General features: G+C 46.1%; 1 protein-coding gene across 5 annotated transcripts in view; it reads right to left on the minus strand.

Moving 5' to 3' along the window:
* ACACA (acetyl-CoA carboxylase alpha) overlaps positions 1-21954 on the minus strand; it is an 895081-nt gene that overhangs the window by 403568 nt on the left and 469559 nt on the right. For all 5 annotated transcript variants that reach the window (XM_069226569.1, XM_069226573.1, XM_069226571.1 and 2 more), the window contains 2 exons: positions 14991-15146; positions 13560-13706 (listed from right to left, as the gene is read on the minus strand). In XM_069226569.1, coding sequence (XP_069082670.1) covers positions 13560-13706; positions 14991-15146 — 303 coding nt within the window. The remainder of the gene's footprint in view (positions 1-13559; positions 13707-14990; positions 15147-21954) is intronic.

Consider the following 21954-nt stretch of genomic DNA (forward strand, 5'->3'; position numbering starts at 1 on the left):
CTTCAGTTTCTTGCAGAATCTGAGAAGGGCTGGGGAGGTCCTGATGCGGTGTGGAAGGTAGTTCCTGGATTTAGTAGTGATGCAGTAGAAGGAGCATCCTCTTGACTTGCTCCAGTGGAAGCAGGCTCGTTGCACGAGGAAGAAAGAAGCTGGGAGCAGTTGCATGGTGGATTGGTGGAAGTTGAGGCGGTGGTTGAGGTAGGCAGGTCCGACATTGTGGAGAGCTTTGCTTTTGTGGGTGAGCAGTGTGAATTGGCATCACTTCTGGATTGGTAGCAAGTGTAGCTGTCTCAGGTGGGGTGTGATGTGTGTGTTGCGGGGATGACAGAGTTGAGTCTGGCAGCTGCATTCTGGATGGTCTCTAGCTTTTGTAAGAGTTGATTTGTGATGCCGGCGTAGAGTGCGTTGCCGTAGACCAATCGGCTGGTGATGAGGGCCTGGGCGACTGTTTGTCTGGTGTCAATGGGGAGCCAGCGGATTATTTTGCAGAGGTGGAGGTGACGGCATTCACTTGTTTGGCCATCTTGAGTCTTGTCGTCCACAGTGGGGGTGGGCGTGGGCCCCAGGTCCGTAGGCCACCAGAAGATGTCCCAAGGAGAGCTTTTGTTGCAAATATCAGGATTTATATTGCATCAAAACAGCAACAATTGCAAGCACTATATGAAACCACAATGTTAAATATAAATGTGTTAATGAAAGGAAAATCATTTTTTCAAGAAACCGCAAATAGCCCATGGATCGTTACAAGTAGAACATGTATAGGCCTTCTATGTATAAATATGGCAATATGCCCTTTTCAAGCAGGAGCGTGCATCTTTCGAGGCACTCTAAAAGGTGTGAGAAGCATATGGGCAGATCGTAGTAAGATTTAGTTACGGGTGCTTTACAAGTCAAAATGTGAAATTCGCTCGACATGCACCAGAGCCACAGTAGATCAATGTTTTGTAGACTCATAAAAGAAACTTAGTCATTTTTGTGGTTTGAGAGCAAAAGTCAAACATGAAAAATATTCCAATTAAGCAGCAGGGTTTCATCCTTTAGGGCAGCAGAGCGTTGCCCCGCCTGCCGCGAGCGCAGCAGCTGTAGCAAACGTAAAATGTATAAAATGGTCAATGGACATGACCATTTTAGTAAAGTGCACTTTGTGATTCATCTTGGAGGCAGGAATGACTTAACTAAAGCCTAAAATGCACATGACTGGTTGTCCGGCTGTCTTAGGACGGCCAGCCCAACTTGCGTATTTCAGCCCGCACCAATACTAGCCGTGTAACAGCTTGTCAGACTGCAGGCACAGGCTTCTAGTATGAAAATGAACACTGTGTTAGCCTGCTCCGACCAATCATGGTGCTACTCTCATGCTGAAGACAGCATGAGAGCAGCTCCAGGATTGATTAGGTTTTTGGGCGCTTCACATCACTGTCTGCCCTGGGAGGGGAAGAGCTGAGGGGAAGAGCTCAGGAGAGCGTCTGCAGACCCAAAAGGCAGCCCCCCGAAGGTGAACGCACATGATTCTAGGGCCCATACCAGCGCGGGTTCACAGCGTGGGGCCTTGGCACTGCGTGCAAGGGATATCAAGGCAGGTTTATGGGGCTGGGACTTGGGTATAGAAGCTGCCCTGGAGAGGAGCAGAGAGGCATGCCCTACATACAGGGACACGTCCAACAGAAGTCCCTGCGCTGAATACGAAACTGAGGCTCCTTACAGCAGGGAACGGGTGAGTACAGACAACTCTTTTACTGTAACCTCTGGACACAGTTTGCTTGCGGCATTAATGTGCTAAGAAACTTTGTGACCTGTATAGCGCCCTGTATAAGATTAAAGGTGTCTAGGTGCTGCACCAGGCATATAACACTACAATTCCAAAGTAAATGATTGTCTTATAGACAGACACACACCCAGGTAGTGTGCAGGAGATACGAAAACGCTGCAAAGGTTGAGGGTGAGAAACTGTAGGGAGGGAGAGACTGTCCGAGGCATTCACCTTAATCCCAGAGCACGCATTTCTTGTCCTCCGCAGTGTGCGACTCCAGGAAGATCCTCTCTGCCCCCAAAGTACCCTTTGTTTTTGAGTTCAGCCGCTTCCATCATGTTGTTAACTTCTATAGGGCTCCTTTCAAGCTTAAGCGCTTCTAGGTGCCACAGCAGCTAACAAACATTACAACTTCACAGAACGAAGATTGCCCAAAATACAGACAGACACACAGATAAAGGAATAAAACTGCTGCAAAGGTCGATGTTGAGAGGACTAAATGGACGGAGGAAAAGGGGGGGACAGCGAGTGGCGGCTGCGCCAGAGCCTCGCTGTCTGACCCACTCACTGTAACCCCCGACACACGTGCACTCCAGCCGAGAGCTCTCTGCTCAGGCGATGCAATCAGGGAGATTGTTAGTTCAGTCCTTGCGCTTCCATGGCACGCTATGCACGCTTAACTGCTTCTAGGCGCTGCAGCAGCTAAGAAACACACGGACAGTAATAGCGTGTCCACAAGGCGGAGGTAGGGGGCTATTATTAATTTATTCCCGTTAGCCGTCATTTAGCCCCTAAAGCTGCTGCTCTTTTGAGTCGCCCCACAACTTTCAAACCTCACTAGTCGCTCCTGCTTATGAATATTTCAGAGTGATGTCACAGTTTGGCTTTCAGATGGCTCCATATCATCAGGGGCACGTGGCCAACCTAGGCTTCACTTGCATCCTATTGCATTGTGGGAGATGTAGTTGGCTTCAAATGAACCAACACCCTAATGGTTGGAACAATGAAAGCCCAGAGCTGAAGATATTGTGTCCCCACTACATGGGACCAGTTGGCAACCTTCAGCAGCGTGGCCCTTCAAATCACTGAGTGAGAAGAACAATTTTCATGCCCGTAGTCATTAGCGGGATAAATGAAATAAACGTGTGGCCTTTACCTCATCATGGAGTTCCTAAGGGAAAGGTTAATAAGTGTAACAAAGAGCAGGCCGGTTTGCCACTGTCTGCCTGACCACTTCCTGGGCGAGTCAGGAGGCCTTGTGATAACATGGCACTGCCAGCCTCAGCCCGGGGGGCATCAGGGGCAAAGCAAGAGCCACACCTAACGTGCTGCCATTTCCTTGCTCCCTCGGTTGTGACATTTTATAGTGCTGTAAACCAATGCTTCCCAACGAGGTGAATGGTTCACTCAGTGGTGGGGGGACCAGAAGCATGGGGTGCAATGAGTATGATGGAGGAAAATGGCGACCGGAAATGACTGTGGAAGTTAGTGCCTCGCCTGATTAGGCCCTGCTTTGTGATAAGGCGCAGATATTCATTCGCCTGTGGTGCATCCAGTCAGTGTTTCCGACCACAGGCTTGGTTTCCTGAGGGACACATATGCGCCTCGCTGCTGCAGAAAAAGCATTCCCCTGTAGGGTACCCATAAGTAATAACGGTGAATTTCCGGCTTTAAAAACCTATGGCTTTTTGGCCAGTTTATTATAGAAGGTATACTAACTAGCCTCATTTAGGGGGAAAAAAAACTTCTGGGGACGTGTGGCCAACCCCCATGTGGGAAAGATTGATACTGCTTGCTCCATTCACCCATGTTTCCCCACGCTGGGATAGCGTTTGCTCACCAGTACCTACTGGGTGAGTGGTGACTGAGAACAGATATTTTTTAGGCTGACTGATGTCGAAATATTGTGGGTAATACTGCTTTAAGAAACATGTCATTGACTCCCTTTTAAATCGCAAGCAATTTAATCTCAAAACGTCCTATCTTTCGACCACCGATGATTGTGAAGAATGCTGTGGTAGGACACAGACCCTTCCTGGGTATCGTGTCTGCTGCCTGGGTATACGCTGGTGTATCCCTTAGCCCACAGGTGTGCCTCTAAACGGCCTCGGTGGCGTGTGTTCTTGCCCTTGCGCTCTGAGCGGAACTGTCTCTTTTGTGGCGGGGCCTAGGCTGATTTGTGCATGGATGGTCCTTGACTGGAATGGCACAGCGTAGGTTAAAACCATGGAATGGAAGGTGGCACCGAGAAGTTATCAATGGCTGAGATTAAACCAAGGATTCCGTCAGTCGCCTTTTGTGCCTCACTGCTGTGTTCTTAACATGTGGCTGCATCTCTAGGGAGGATGGATTGCTCGCCCAACTCCCTATCCTTTATGCCCGCGCCCCTCCGCCCCTGCTCATGAGGGAGGGCATGTGCCCCTTCCCGCCTGGGCATCCATACATTGCCAAGTCCCACTACAGGCGCATTACTGCTGACGGGGCGTCCCATTAGGCCAGTTGCCGCCTCTCCCCTTAGGTTGACAAAACCTGCTTTTGCAAGAATATGTGTCATCGCCGTACGCATGAGAAGATTGACAAACAGAGCGAGAAAGCCCCTCGGAAGCACACGGGGCGGCTGGCCTGGCCTCCGCAGCCCGTCACCTGCTGGGGCTGGAATACAGCCTGGCACGTCCCATTATACAGCAGGCCGCGACCTCCCGGAGTAGCTGTGAAGTGGAGTCACCCCATCGAGGAGGCGGCTCGGCGTCCCTGCGCCTCTCGTCGCCACTTTCAAGGCGACACAGTGCCATCTAGTGCTCGAATGCACACACGGCACCTTGTACTCGCCTCGGACTTGGTCGACATTGTGTGTGTATATCCCTGTTTCTATTTATTTGGAGGTTTCATTTCTGGCAACATTACTGTTGTAAACAACAACCTTTCGGTACATCAGGATACCACTGTCTGGGTCGTTGGGGTGGGTGGGTCGTAGACTAATGCTCCAGGAGCCGATAGAGATCGGGTCGCTGAAGTTGGGTGCAAATGACGCACTGACAGATATGCAATTAAAAGGGTTCGCAAGTTAGTGGGCGTACAGTTTGATTTCAGTTACATGGGAATGGAGTATGAAAGGCAGAGGAGGGCGAGCCAACAAACTAGCAGGAAGAACCGAGCCAGAGTCGAGCCAAGGGTCTGATCTTCGAGCCCGTGCACGAACCGAACCACTGAAAATCATGGAACAAACACGATCTAAAATATGATACGGCCTCCTCAAAATTGAAAAAAGTGTATTTATTTAACAACGGAAGCTTTGACTAATAGGACATGTGCATTGCACTGAGAAGTAATTACTAAAAGTGAGTTTTGTACAACTGGCAGTCTTAGCTCACACGTGAAAAGGTGCTTTCACACGTGCGATAATGAAGAAAAAAAGCGTTTTGGGGAAATATTATTTGACTGAGATCACACAGCTTAAGGGGGAAGCCGCGATTTATCCTGGGTTTCTGGTTTCGCCTTGTAGTAATCGGCCAGGAAATGGCTATCGCTTTTTCTTTCCTTATGTTAATGCTTTGTTTTTACCTCAAATTGCAGTTTTTTTTATTAAATGTGCCGCGAACTCCAGCGGAAGGCCCGTTACATTACGCACGGCGAGATTACGTGGTTTGCCCAGAATCGCAGGATGCTGAGCCGATGCGGAGACTCTAACCTGGTTCCCCAGCTCCACCGCCCACACCTGCAGCCGCTGCGGCACATTCCGGCCAGAGGGAGGCGGGCAGAAGCCACATGATGGCTCGGCTGGCGAGGGACTCGAGGTTCCAACATGACCTCGAGCTGAGCTAGGCCTAACTAAGCTCGAGCTATCAGCGGCTCCCCATCCCTGCTGTGGTCCCCATTTGGACATACACGGACCCCGCATGTGTGCACTCTGCTTCTGACCTGGGCACAGTCCAGCTGGCTGTCATCCACAGGCACCGAAGCAGTTTGTGGACCCAGTGTAATATAGAACTTTGTGCTGAACACGTGACTTGAAGCTCCTTCGGGATCGGGCCCTTAGTGTTGATATCACACTGGCGAATAGTATATGTCCTAGAGAGAACGCATTATATAGACAGCAACACTACAAAGACGTGGAGTATATTTACGCATATTATGACTACATATTCACCGTTTGGGTAGTGGCTCGTCCTCCGAGAGCAGTGAATGAATCTCGGCTCCGCAGGTCGCAAGGCTTTGATCTTGTTCATCTGTTTACAGGTTTACGTGGCTAACAAGAGTCGGAACCGCCCTCTCGGCTGCCACCTGGATGGGACGTCCGCTTGCTGCTCCCTCCTCGCATCCCCGCCTAGGAGCTCCGAGGTCGCCCTGCTGGATATTCCGCGCTCTATTAAACATGTACCAAGTCTATAAAGCGCCTTCTTGGACTGGGAGTCGGACGAGAAGGCTGCACCTGATTCAAGGGAGAGGGAGAGTGCACGAACCGTAGGAAGCCGGTGGGTGGATCAGTCGGGATGTCTGATGTAGGAGTTTGGTAGTGCCAGGGGCTGGATCCCTGAGCATTGGGCACAACCCGACACATGGCGAGCGAGGCGCTGCTGGACGCGGGCATGCAGTGGGCAAGGGAAGAGCAGTTTGAGGATGGCTCCTGGCTTGGTGGAGAACCTAATGCTTTGACTTCCAGAGCGAGAAGTAGCCGAGAGCCAAAGTGGACGCGCGTCTTAGTAGAATCACTTATAACTTTATTATTCAGCGCCCTAATTAAGAGCCATTAGCTTAAGCCATTAGGACGAATAGCTGGGTTCGAAATGCTAAGGAATAAACACTGTGGCTAAGAGCACGTGTAAAGCGCTGCTACGCCACCAGGACACCCGGTCTGCTTGGGTGGCCTGAGAGCCTGTGGGCTCCGAGCTGGAAAGCAGGGAGCACGGCTTCTGGGGGGAAGGGAAGGCAAGTGGCAAGGGCGGGGGGCAGGAACACTTCTTTTCTACATTTCAGACAGGTAGGGGGGCCATGTCACGTACGGCGCCCCCATTACTTCTTTGTCACTGCATAGTAGTTAAAAGCAGATGCAGAAGATGTTGGGGGCCATACATCACCTACAATTAAAGATGGGTAAAAAGTGAATTAAGAGGTGCTTTTTGCCGTAGGGTTCTGAGTGACATCAGAGAACACTGGAGCTACGCTCTCGCCTACCTGATGTCACTCAGAGCCCCTACGTAAACAACGTCCCTCCAATTCACTGTTATCCGTCTATAATTCTATATGTTATGCATGGCTTCTATAGGGAGCGTCTATTGGTTGCTCCAGATTCTACGTCTGCTAACTCACTGCTATGAGGTAGCAACAGTTGATGACAAAACCCTTTACCCATGTTGCTACTTCATAAAGTACCTCTGTTAGGGCCTGTCAACAGAGCGCTGCCTGTCTGCATTGATCGATAGCAGAAAGCATATCAGGAGGAGGAGGGAAGGCAGGGAAGTTAGTTGGGGCTGACTATGGATGGCAGGTGATACATTGTTTCAAATGTGGGACAGAGAGGAGAGGCCACATTAAGTACGGCCCCTCCTTTGCCCAAGCCTACCTGTTAAAAGCAGGGGCTGAGGATTCTGGGTGACATACATTACATAAAATATAGATGGGTAACTGTGCGGTATACGGATATTTTTCACCTCTGTTTCTGAGTGATATCATAGACATCTCGAGCTTTGCTTGCGTTGTCTAGTTTATGTTGCTCAGACCTCTTCGGTGAATAACATACTTGTAATTCACTCTTAGCCATCTATAGTTCTATATGTCAATGGGAGAAATGATTTAAGTTTACTCAGTGGGTTCACCTGGGTTTTGGCTGACTGAGAAAGGAGGTGTAGCTAAATATTGTAGTAACTTAAGAACTGGTAGGAGTTGCCATAATGGACACCTCATGTTTTTGGCAACTGTATAGGAAGGTTATTTATTTATATACTTTGACATAAGCATACTGGCATTTCAAGCAGAAGGGTCATACATAAGGGCCAGAACAAGAAAGTGTACATTGCTGGAACTACAGTTATGGTAGCACACATAAACCAGGTATGATGACTGAGGCACACTTAAATAGATGCTGATTTGTGAGAGATGATCAGGAAAACATAAACAGAAAGACTATGAAGTACAGCCTTAAGAGGGAGCTGTTGCATCCTGGGGATGATGGGCATCTTTTGGTCTTTTTTAAGCAACGGGTGTGGGCAGCCTCAAGGGCATACGCTGCAGGAAGATTCATTATCTCTTGCAGACCTGAGCATGAAGGAGTCAGAAGCCAACAATCCCTAAATCCCTGGAGGCAGACAGATGTTCTCGTCCGAGGGTGAGGCGTGAAAGAAGGACAAGAGAAGACTGCGTGTTCCCTGTGTGGAAATGATACAAGTGAAATGAGAGAACCCAAGAGTGATGAGTACAAAGAGATGCAGAATGAACAGTCTGAGAGATGAGATAACAGTCTTTTGCCAGCCACTCCTATGCCAAGACAGGTGCATTTGCAAGCACAATCTACTGTCATGGATCCAGGAGAGGTGCTAAGGAGCGATCTCAATGGAAATGGGCCCGCTGGGGCGGCCTGATTCTATGAATCTACTCGTACACAAACTTGTACCTGCGTACATGTGTACATTTATGAGTCTTGGGGATTCGCATACACTCCCAACAGCACACCTGGAAAGTTGCTCCAGTTGCAGGGGAATGTCATGTGACATTGGTCTGAGTTGCTATTGCATACTGTGGAGACAGAAACCCAGTATAACATCGCACTGCGTTAAGGCAGCTGGGCCCACTGTGCAAACGAACATTATTTTCAATGTCTTTTTTCCTAAGGAAACCATTATTTTCTGGGGAAGCGGGGGCCCTTCCCTCCCCCGCCCCCAAAGTTTGAGGTAGTTCCATTCCCCTTCCTGCCCTATCAAGGGACGCACTCTAGCTCTTTGGTGGAGCAAACCTCTGCATTTTCCAGGGAAGGAACGTGTCGGACAGGAGTTCGTAAATGGCTACAAACTCCTGTTTTTGCGGGAATTAACAAACTTTCAAGAAAACCGATCTCACTGCCACTCCTATCATTTGTGCGATGGTTTACTCCTTCCTAAATATGCACAGTCATGGTTTGCAATTACACAGCTGTAAAAGTATTCACTCCCATTAGGTAGTCTTGTGTCGATACCTCACTGGCCTAAATGGAGCCATTTCTGGTCATACATGTAAGTCCGTTGTTGAAAATGGCGTTTGAGAACAAGGCCATAGATATCCACGGATTTCAGAGATGATGGAGACGTTGCACCGTGCAATAAGTAAATGGACAAAGAGCATCAGATGTTTTAAGCAAGGTTCGTACTGCAGTGCTGGTGTTGGCTGGATGTGAGACAGCCAATGAAATTTGAGGTGAGATTTCAGAATATTGAGTTAAAAAACTGCTGTGCTACCACATTAGCTTGCGATAAGACAACAACAGAAGAACTGTAGATGTGCTAAATATTTAGTAAGCATGTTGCAATCTGACCATTGCCTAAATTAGGAGAAAATGCTTGAATTTTCATGAATGCAAGTGATGCAAGTGCAGTCTGCAGTACTTGCATCTGCAAAGTGTCCTAAGTGTCCTACCACACACAACATAACATTAGATGTTCAGGCTAAGAAATGAGAGTCAAACAACTGCTCCTCATTTGCCTACCACCCTACACAAAAAGGTACCCAGAGGATAGCTACTTCTCATACTAGCTATCCGACCCAGTATCTTGCCATTTAAGTTATTTTGAGAGGAAATCTGTACCTCCTCCGAATTTAGCTCCCCAAAATCCGGTAGTTCATTTTGTGCATTACCTATGTTGTAAGAATATAATTTTGCGTCTATCAGAGGAACCAAGCTAATGTGTGATATGTTAATAATAAACACACAAAAATGATAAAACTGCTCCATACATACAAAAGTAAAGATGTAATCACCAAAAAGGTGTAGGTAAAGCTGTAAACTAGGATAACAGAGAAAATCAGATTTGAAAACTAAGAATATGTGCGAAAGTTAAGGCTTCTCAATACTAGGACAAACATCAACAGTGTGCGGTGCTACAGCGCACCTGGGGAGAGGTAACTGAGGTCACAGCTGGAATCATGGAACACACACTCTTACCCGGGACTAATTCTTGTGAGTTAGGGATCCATCCCGAAGCAAAGAGGGGCAGGTACGTCCATAATTTAATAGACCTGGCGTTTATCCTGTTCAAACGCCAAATTGCTATGACATGGAAGACGTCCACGCCACCAGACATTGTGGGGTGGCCTGGGGACGCCCCTCACAAGGGCGGGAGCCGAGTCAGACGCATTTGCACGAATGAGCTTCTAGGGCGGGGTTGCAGGAGGAGTAAATTGCTGGGACAACTATATTGTGAAGTTTGAAGCAAAGAATGATGATCGTCCACCCTCAATTCAGCACACACGGCATGGAGTACCCACATGGGAGGACAAACGGGAGAATAGTGGGGGTGGCTAGATGGCAGGCGCTTACCTGTATGACAACCTACAATGAGATGGATGTACTTGTCCCACTACTGCTGTCACTGGCCCTCTGGTACTACACCATGATGACCAATAGCAAGGAGATTGGTGGGAGGAAATCCATGATTGTGGCTGCATAAGTGAAAACTACCCATATGCCTGATAATAGTGTTTTGTTGTTTAATTTTCTTTGCTGGACAGACAGTCACCCATACCCTCTTTTGCACTTTTTTACTTGCCTAGATCCTGCACTGTTACCAGGACTGAACATGACAATCACACCTAATACACTACATATGCTCCCCCGGAGATATGGGGGCTATAGATAGCTTGCGATAAAGGTTGACTATGCATTGCTATTCCATCCCTGATGAAAATTAATAAAATAGAAACACCACATCTATGCACACATACCTATATATAAGGCACATGGTAAGAAAAGAAGGGACACAGAAGAGTTAAGGAGAGAAGAGACTGTTAAGAAGGGAAGAAACATAAAGGGTAAAAAGGAAGAGACAGGCTGAATCCGAGTAATAGATGCAGAAGTGGGGAAGAAGATTAGATGAGAAGAGTTAAAGCCCTAAGGGTAGGTGAAACAGTTTGTGATAAGAGATACAAAAGGGCATGAGAAAGCAAGACATGTAAATGAGCTAGGAGGGGAAAAGACAAGTCGAGTAAAAGAGGAAAATATGCAGAATTAAATAAGAGGTGAAGCAACAGAAGGAGTAACAAGGGATGAAACACATTAAGGCAGGGCTTAATTTGAGCCAATGTTTGTCGGGTACTCTGAACCAGCACTTAATTCTTAACACTAGCATTTATGACAGTTCACCACAACGTGGCACTGTTTGTCTATTTTTGAAGTGAAAACATCAGCAGAGTGTTTAACAAATATACAATACAAAATAGAAAACACCAACACGTGTAGAACAGCTTTGGGTGGCCTGGAGTAATCTAAAGTGTAGCACAGTAAAAGTGTGAACATTAGCAGTTGTGTTGGGGCTGTACTTCGGCAGTGCTGTCTGCGGCATTAAGTGATGCAAGCTGAGGAGGCCTCCCGAGAAATACCTTGGGCCCCGACACTAACGTTTTTACAAATTAAGCACTGCATTGTGGTAAGGGAAAAGACAAATTAGGGGTCAGAAGCGAACAGGCACAAAGGTGTTAAAAACAAAAGGAATATGGCTGGGGTAAGTAAAAAGACAAATGAGGGGTAAGAATCAAAGAGTCCCAGAAAAGGGTAAAAATAAAAAACACAAAAGGGATACGCTGATGGAGACACAGGAAGATTAAGGAAAGGAAAGACAGAGAAGGGTTAGGGTAAAAGGGGAAGATTTACAAAAACAGTAAGAAGTGAAGAGTCACAGAAGGGTACATAGGTAGGGAAGAACTAGTGAAAGAGTAAGATGAAACGTGACAGAAAGAGCAGGAATAACAACAATACATCCCTAGCTTCAATGTTCAATCTACCTTAAAAGTATTGCAGTGATTCCTTTTCTCAACAGCCTCACTGAAACCCCCTTGAGGCCTGCTTTTTGTGGTGGTTGTTGCAGCCTTCCACCACAGACCATGTACAGTAAGACTATTTGTATTCACGTGGGCAGAGCAAACAGAGCATGTTCGTGCCCAGTCAGCTCTCCGTGTGTCATTTCAGCGAGCACAGCGTCCTGTCCCTTGGGGATCTCCTCCAGCCCCAAGGTCTTCACCAGCTCACAGATGCAATGAGAGCAGGCAGAGAGCGGGGAGGAGATGGTGGAATTTCGTGTGTCTGCTGTGGAGAGATCTCAAGATTGAGGCAGACAAGAGAAAGAGGAAGTATTTATGGTCAGAGGCAGAAAACCAAATAAGCCGAGAGAGATGTTTTTCTGTTACGGAAAGAGGAAAGAACGGTGATTTTGCCCTTTCCAAGAGAAAAAGAACACCGTTTATTCATTAGAAAGATTAGGAAAATGACAGAAAAGACCAAAAGTAAAATAGAAAAAAAGAAATATATTAAAAAAGAGAGAAAAAGAAATAAAGTGTGCAAAAAAACACCACCAACTTAATAATTTAGTGAGTGAGTTGATAAACCACTCTCTAGTGGTAGATGAGGAATAAAAAATGGCTACCCTCCGTACTGTTTTTAAATTTGTCTCAACATCCATGTGTGGGCACCATTCACAGACACATTTAGCACACCTAAGTTTTACTTTGGTGCATGAAACGGTTTGATATATGTTTCATAGAACACAGATAGAGAGCCAACGAATCAGGAAATGAGGGCATTAAAGCTTGAGATAACATACTACGGCCACTAAACCACAGTTTTTTCACAGTCGTAAAGTTTGATTTGGTGTGGGAACTTGGGAGTTGTCAAATGAGGACAAGGAGGTGGACACAAGGAATCAGGAGAACTTTGTGGGTGTTAAGAAACATTACCACTGTATTTTCACACCCAATTATTACACTTAACTTTAGTGCTAAAAGTGTGGAATTTTGGTGTGAGACAATCATTCCCATATTTTCAGAGACTTTCGGAAAGAAAAATAGTTTGTACATGGAGAACAAAAGGTACTTGTGTCTATTGGTAGCCGCACAATTATTGCTTCTGAAGATTGTCTCTAATGATTACAACCATCCAGTGAAATGTAAGAAAAAAGGAGCACACATGAAAGCCAAAGGGTATATAGACCTTTACAGAAATATACAGAGAGCGTAGGCGAACACCTGCAAACAAAGATGTTCATATACTGCGTGTGTAAATCAAGCATTACATGTATTTACTGCCTCTATGAGGTTCACTTCCCTCAAGAGCACCCAGTATCTTTACTTGTCACTCGCTCGTCAACAGGGGAGAGGATGCACTCTCTCTTCCAAATGGTGCCAATAGGAATGACAAAGCAAAGGCAGAAAACCAAAAGTTAAAGGACGCTCTTTAACACAGTTGAGATTGGGACCTATTCCTGTAACGTGCTCTATGTAGTTTTTGTAATTTTTGCAAACGTTTGCACCCGTCCTTCCACTTTTATGATACTAACGAGATAAATAGTTTTATCTGAAATATCTGAGCTTTTATTCAGATGACAGACTGAGATGAAAACTTAATTTCAGAGAAAGTGAAATGGGACAATCTGCATCAATCTCGAATGGATTGACAGTCAAAGTAAGGCTGAACTGAAAGAGAGAAATGAGTGCAATCCAGAAATGGAATGGACCTAACAAGCCATAGAAGTAAGCCATGGGCAGCAGGTAAAAGAAATCATGACATAAAAGAGTGCAGTACAGAAATCAATGGATGGGTCATGAATCGAAAGGAATGCGAGAAACACTGGCTCACCTCGTTCCCGCCTGGAAGCCGATTCATGTGGACAAGCTGTCCTTGGTCGTCCAGCACCAACTCAGTGTAGGTGAGTACATCCGAAGGTAGTGGGATCTTTGGCAAAACAGCTGTAGTATCCATGGATTCCCAAAGTTTTATAAGAGCCTAGGAGGGAGGGAAACAAACCAGACACCCCTAAAACATCAACATCAAAACATCCAATAACATTGTATTCCTTCCACTGGCATCAGACATGTGAGGGAAAGCCCTTCAAATGGGTTGTGATGAGAAGTTTATTTTTATTAACAAAGGTAAGATGGATTCTGACACAAAGGGCCTGATTTACATCTTGGCGGGGGGAATACTCCGTCGCAAACGTGACGGATATCCCTTCCGCTGTATTACGATCCCATTATATCCTATGAAGATTGTAATAGAGGCGAGGAGCTATCCGTCACGCTTGTGACGGAGTATTTCATCTGCCAAGATCTAAATCAGGCCCCAAGTTCTTACTAGGCCTGCTAACAACTAAAGAGATCTGTCATTACATGAAGAAGCATTTATGAATGAAGGACAAGCTTGAGAGAAAAAATAACTTATTTTAATATTTTCTTTTTCTATCTGATTTTCTGACTATGACTACATTTTCTAAATTGGTGTATTTGTCTTGAATAAAATTTGTGTGCCTTTTTCCAGCACACCCCTCTATTTACAACCTCTCCACTCTGCAGTGATGCCATAAGAGCAAAGTGTAAGATTAAGGCTGACTCAGAGGCATGTCACCTACAGACAAAGACCTAAGGCATTATACAATGTTATCAGGCGATTCCATGACACTGAGGACACTTTTCTTTTCCTGGGCTTTGTTTTTCTACAAAGTATTAGACTCAAGTACAAGTTGAAAAGGTTTCAAATAATTGTGAGCACGACCACGTTATCAGAAGGCATTATCAAGTTAGATTTCAGTCCCGACCTCGAACACTGTCTCTTAGTTGAAGTGTATGCATCATGCAAACCTAAAATGATGACACAATAAGATCTGCCATCACAGCAGTTTCTCCATCATGGAAGCATTATGAAAACCCCGATTCCTCTCTAGAAATATGAGTGAGATGGCGTACAACACAGTTTTAGATAGAGCTCACTTTTGCATACTGTTAATTGTGCTTTCATAAGAAGTGCAATGAATGACAGAAGAGAAGATCTGACGCGGCTGCATGCCGGCCCAATTTATAGCACCCACTAAATTATGGGGACAGTCAGCACTAAAGGGATGAGATGTGGAAGCAGTGTAGTGGAAAGCTAGGATTAGTGTTCTTGGAGGTGTGTCTAAAACCAGACAGTGTCATTTAATGTAAAAGAGAGGTATTATTTAGCTAATTACGTGAAACTCTAAAAGAATAACAACAACTATCAGAGGGTAAGAACTTCAGACATAGAATTGCTTACCTGCCGGAACATCTCAGGGATGTCATAAATGTAGGTTGTTCCCAGGGACTGAGCTTGGAACCTCTTGGATTGTAGCAGGTCTTTGGTGACATATGGTGTGTTGATCAGCATTCCGTGCAGTGGTCCTTGCTTGTCCCCATAGGCCTGAAACATGATCTGCAGACAGAAGGTGAAGAGGAGACATTGCTGCTGTGTAAAGACATTGAACACCCTAATCTCCCTTTACATATTGATCTAGGCTTCGTAGACAAAACACTTTCTTACACCATACATCCTTAACATTAGACTAAACGTCCTCACTTATTAACCACACTTTATTGACATCACCTCCTGTTGCACCAGACCTCATCACTGTTAGACCAGTCCTCCTTACCATTGGTCTCCTCACTAAAAGCCTTCCCCTCCTTGCGGGTAGACCACACCCTGTTATTGGTACATGATGCCTCCGTTCCACTAGACATCACCGTCTCACCTTTAGAACACATTTGTTTCTGGTAGACATTTCATACTCCACCTTGACTATACTTCTTCATTGTTGCACCCATCATCCTCTCCATCACGCCCTGCCTCCTTTTTGATTACATAATGTCACAGAGACAAAAACTCACCTTTAGCTAAACAATCTCTTTTATAGGATACCTCCTCCCTAACAGACCACACACCCTCCCCACTGAACTATTTCCCTAAAGGAGGGAAAAAACCCTCTTGGACATTTAGAAAAATCCTCCTTGTGTTACGTCTCCCTATTCCACTTTTGAATGTAACTTTTCTTCATCACAATGCTTTTTCCCTTTGACCTCTTCTCTGCCCTCTTAGAAGTTATTTGGTCCCTGAGGTATTTACTACCTTTGACAACATCCCATTTATACACATGACATCGCACAGCTCCTCCCTTTGACCAACTTTTCTGTCTGGGATTATAACTTACTTTTACCACACACTCTTCACTTCATAACACCCAGGGACCGCAAGACACGTCCCATTCAACCATATCTCCTCTCCATAAATTTAGATCGCTTCCAGCCTGGTCACACTTCTCCTCCACGAGGACACCCATGCTTCATAAATCCACTTCTGTTCATGCACATTTTCTCCAATTTAGGCAGCACCTGCCCTCTAAGATATATCCTTCATTTAAACAGATCCTACTCTACTAACCATGTGCTTTCCCATAGACCATGTAACTCGTCAGAATCGCATTCTACAAGCAAGAGGAGTCAACACTAAACTCAGCTTAGACACGCTTCTCTTCTCTAGACCACGCCATCGTCACACTTGTTAGACTGCACTTAATCTGTACACTTCACTTAGGCCCTCATTACGAGGCAGTGTGCGCCAAAATACCGGCAGTGCTGGCGGTATTTCTGGCTCCCTATTTTGACTTTTCCGCTGGGCCAGCGACATTAACAGTGTTACCGTCTGCTGGCCTAGCGGAAAAGTAGAGCCGGCAGCAATGCTGATGTGCAGCTGGTGCAGTAGCACCCATTGCGCGTTTCACTGCTTGTAATTCGGGCAGTGAAATGCGCGATGAGGCTATGCCTGGGGGCCCCTGCACTGCCCAGGCCAAGTGTATGGGCAGTGCAGGGGCCCCCAGGGGAACCCCAAGTCCCCCTTACCGCCAGACTTTCCATGGCGGTGTTTACCGCCGTGGCCAGGCTGGCGGTCGGGGACTCATAATCCCCAGGGCAGCGGTGGTTGAACCGCTGCCCTGGGGATTATGGTATAGTGGAGGGGCCGGCGGTATGGCTGTGGCTATTGCGCCACAGTCATAATAGCTGGCGGAACACCGGCAGCCTGTTGGCGGTGTTACCGCCAGCTTACCGCCGGCCGCAAGCGTCGTAATGAGGCCCTTAATGCCTTCAGACTCCCCATTTAATACATCAAACTGCTTTCCATACATCTCACTTTCACCCTTTGGCACAGATAATACCAAATTTCAAACTTAGACCACACCTCAATTATAGCTCACTTTTTGCATTACACCCATTTCAACTATAAATCGCATGTCTTCTCAGGTTACATATTGTGCAATGAGAACATTTCTCTTGAAAGACCACTGGTGCTCCTGCAGGGACCGGGTCTTTTCACTAGAAACATCTTCTGCCACGATCACAAATTCTACCAATCAAGAACGCAATGAATAAAACAGTCACCATAAAAATGACCACTTTTTCTATGACACCTAACACTGGGAATAAACACTTTCAATTATGTAAGAAAACAAAGGAGAGGCATGGAAGAAAAATTGATTTGCCCACTATCACATGGATATGGTGTAGTAGACCAATATTCTGATAGTAAATCCGTTTATTAGCAGCGCCAAGCACCTGCATTGTTATTTTTGGGAGCGCTGTACAGTAATATACTATTAAAATACCCATTGACCGAAGATATTTTCTAAGCAGCACAGCACAATAACAATTCTCTAAGCATAACACTACCTACAGAAGACTGCTAAAGCCTCACAAGCGAACCACACTTAGCAGAAAACTCAGAACGTATCACCTTACCACATACAGATTTAATGGCAAGGTATGGAAAACAGGTTTGTCAATAACACACATCCCTCTCGAGTCTGTCTTTATTTTAGAGAAAGAATGGGCCTGCCTGCGAGACACTGTGTAAGTTAATTAAAACAAACCTGCCTATGGAAGGTGTTTGATGGAAAATGTGTTTAAGTCTGCCCCCGAGAACCTCGAAAATACATCACGAATTAAATAACCGCTTTCATGTAAATGTTTTAGGCTTTTTTCTGTTTTTGTCTCCTGGGGGCGTGCAATTGTGAGCGCCACCATGGAAAGTGGCATTTAAAGAAAAAAGGTCACCTTGAGAGAATGGGAAAAAAGAGATTTTACGCTCTGTCTTCAGAGATTAGTATGGCTGGGCATTCTAGTTTAGCGACTGTGTAGAATTAAACAGGGAGCCGCTATCTCTTGTGTGAGCGCCACAGGGCAGGGGAAACACTGAAGGTGGAAGAGGGCTTGTGAGTTATGGCGAAGCCAATTAGGAGATGCAAGCTGGATGAAGCCCAGGAAAGCACAAGCTCAAAAATGTGGTACATGTGGGTTTCAACGGGCAGGATTTTACATTTGGACCAACAGGCCCACGATCAAGTTTCAGTTTCAAGGCAACAAAGGCATTGCACGAACACAGTTAAGGCCAGCTCAAGCTGTGAGCTACAGGGAGGCTGCTCTTAATGAAGTTCTTCCAGAAAGTCTCAGGCTGGAGGCAGACTAATGACTCACACTTGTCCTTCGGTTAATGAACCAGTCCCATCCTTGATAGGACCCTTTCCATTGACTACCTTACTAGCCATGCTTTCCTACTTCAACTGTGGTATGACTAAAAACACTGCAAATCCTGAACGGAAGGAGGTTGCTGGATGATCAACCTGTTTCATTAGTCTATTCTGTAAGTCTTTGTCATTACCTTTGTAAATAGGAAATTATTGCAGATTTCTGACACGTGCAGGCACACACGCAGTATGAAGCACTATTTAAAAACAAGCCAGCATTATTTTATTTTTATAGAGGAATGTCTTGGAGGGCATTACATTTTTTCCTACAAATACTAGAAAATTCAGAAAAAGGATTGGTTTAGTCATGATTTCATGGCCATAAAAGTAATGGTTTGCTTTTTTGCTTTTTCCTTTGGATAAACCTGTAAAAACCGCAAAGTTTTTAAACATTTTTGAGGGCTTGACACTAAGGGCCAGATGTATCAAGAATGCATTTTGCGATTTGGAAATAGCGATTTTTATCTTGTACTACACACAGGAGCGGTATTGTCACTTACACTATTGGAAGGCATTGGGAGGACCCTGTTAGCTGCCCTTGGGAAGTGATACACATTTGCGGATCTCACTTAACTCCCTAGGCATGCACGCCTGAGGGAACGCAGGGGAGGACGGTGGCACAACCCGAACAAGGACTATCTCTGACCTACCCAACACATGCAAGATACCCAGCAGATTAATTGCACTGTGTAGGGAGCAACATACACTCCAAGCGCGGCCGGGAACCCTTGAATATGACGTCCTATAGTCCCTTATCTCATCTAAATTTGGACTAGAAGCTGCTCAGCAAGATCTTGGCTAACTGGCTAGAAGAGGTGGTGGGAGCTGCATTGGTACACTCAGAACATTTTATGTCAGGGCATAATGTGTTTCTCATCCTGAGACAACTGTTTCATGCCATGGACTGGGCGAGACGCATGGGGACAGCGGGCTGGGTAACATCCGTGGACATAGAGAAGGCGTTTGACACTTTTGGGTGGCCTTATCTTATGGCCATCATGCGGCACATGGGGTTTGGACAGCTCTTTCTCAGATGGGTGGTGCTGTTTTACACTAGGTCAGTCGGCCAGTATGCACCGGTGGAGTAATATCAATCCGTTCCCAATAGCCAGAGGGAAGAGATACGATTGCCCTTTATCTCAGTTACTATTTGCCCCGGCATGCCTATTACGAGACTGAGCACCACAGTGGGGCACACTGGGGCCTAGTGGTACTGGGTTGTCCACAGATTATATTATATCCCTCTTTGCAGACAATGCATTTGTATACTTGAAAGTGGACCCCACCACGCTGCTGGTAGTCATGTTGGTACTAGATGACTTTGGAAGTATATTGGGAGTCTGCATTAATTGAGAAGTCCTGCCAACTACCTCCGACACCACTGAAAGACTACCAGAGAGAGGTGTTGCCGGTCAGTGATTTGACCTGACAGTTTGGCTCTATCAAGTACCTGGAGGTTCAAGTATATTACAGGGAGGATGCCTTAATGGAAAAACATGGTAAAGGAAATGACCTCCATTTGCTAGTCACTCCCTTTCTAGAGTAGCATACTACTATCACTGATGAACAGGATTGCCATATCTAAAATTCTGGTGTTAACCAGACTGCGGTACTTCTTTGTGTCAACACAGTGGTCATATAGAAGTCGTTCTTCAGGGAACTGCAGGGCTTATTAACAATCTGATATGGACCTGATATGGGGTAACAGCAGATGACATGTGGCCCTTAACAAACTATACTCCCTGTTAGACAAAGGTGGGCTGGGTGCCCCCAAGTACGAGCTGTATTATGTGGCAACCCAGCTACAGTGGTTGGCCCATGCTCCACAACTGGAACACTCAGGGGTGCTGCATGAACTGGGTAGATAACTCCTTCTACACAGACTACTGTACACCACTCCCTTCAGCGTCTCAGACGGTATTTTATTGCAAGTGGCTCTAAGCACACAGAGGTGATATGCCTGTGAAGATGCAAGAGCCACGTCCTATGCCCCTAAACTTCTGAAATGGGCAATGCCAGAATGTGCATATGGGCGATGCCAGAATGTTCGGGCCTGGAGGTGACTTACAGGACTAGGGACTGGGAGGAGGCAGAATCCATTCCTAGGCAGACATGATGTCTGACGAGGATCTACATACATTCAAAGAACTGTTACTAGATTACAGACTGGGACTGGAATAGTTTGTGTTCTACTCGGCCCTCAGTGGGGTAATATGGAGGACACGGGCTCTGATTGAGAGCTTCACTTGAGGCGGTAATGACCGTGGGATTGCACCAAGGCCATTACATACTTATATACTGCATTGCGGTGGCACCCCGCTGGGAAGACAAACGGGTGGGGGACTGGTGGAGGACTGCATTGACAACCGACATCCCAGATAAGGTATGGACCGATGCCTTCAATCAGTCAGGCAGATGACACGAAATGCTTGATTTAGAAGTATACAGTTTAATTCTTACACCACACATACCTAACCCCAAAGAGGATCAGGAAGATGCATCCAGGGGCAAATAGTAAGTGTCCTAGTTGCGGGAGAGAGGAAGCAGACTTCATGGTCCTGTGTGGTGATATTCCCCTTCTGGCAGAAAGTCACACAGACGGTGACAAGGGTAATGGGCTGCTTGTTTCCACTGGACCCGTTCCAGTGTATTCTTGACATAGGGTGCGTTACTAAGAAGACAAAGAGCGTGATGAGGTTTCAAATTTTAGCCTTGATTCTAGCAAAGCAATGCATAGCCATGGAAATCACCCACAGCACCTCCAATACAAAGATGGCGTACCCAAATGTATAAATGGGCCGCAGCTAATATAACAGTGCACAGAATGCTGCGCACAAGGTGACAGGATAAAAAAAACACCAAGCCGCTGGGACGTCTACCAGGTAAAACTAGAAGTGAAATCAGATGACCGCCCCACATGATGGCACCGTCCTACAATTTAGGGAGCTGGGCGGAGCAAAGGGGGCACTCAGCCCACCCGTCACCCGCTACCTAGAGGGATATGAGAAGACAGAGACATGGGGACCAGAGGTTGTCCATGGGGCACCGCCTGAATCACTGAACAAGAGAGTATTCTGATAACAGATTGAGAAACCAGTGGGACATTGAGAGGCGGGAGGGGCGGGGAGGAGGAGGAAACGGGCTGTATATACACACACACAGGTCAGGTTGTTGATTACTTTTCTCTTTTGCATTGCACATGTTGGAACGTGAAAACTGTAGCTGACTTCCCTTCTCTGACCAGGAGTATTGTCATTGTACGCGATATGTGGATTTGTAATACATACAAAATTCAATAAATACATTTTTGTAAAGTGCAACCCTTCCATGTCAATGTAAGTTTGTTGCTTGACTCTTTCTGCACTTTCAGACATGGTGGACAAACCAATTCTTGGTACTAGGGTGCAGATCTCTAATTTGGGACCTTTTTAGATGGTAAAATGAGACCACTCCACAAAACATGGAAGTGGGAGGGCAGTGGGGGATCAGTGGGTAGCTACAGTATCCACCAGAAAGGGCGATACCGAAGGTAAGTGATTTGTTCTTCTGATGAATACTTCTAACCACAGATTCCTTACCTTTAGAATTGATACCAAAGCAGTACCGCCCACGGTGGAGGGCATGTGGAGTTGGCTGAGGCAAGAAAGTCCTGCAGGACTGAACAAGCTA

Source organism: Pleurodeles waltl, chromosome 3_2, assembly GCF_031143425.1.
Source record: "Pleurodeles waltl isolate 20211129_DDA chromosome 3_2, aPleWal1.hap1.20221129, whole genome shotgun sequence".
Taxonomy (NCBI): Eukaryota; Metazoa; Chordata; class Amphibia; order Caudata; family Salamandridae; genus Pleurodeles; species Pleurodeles waltl.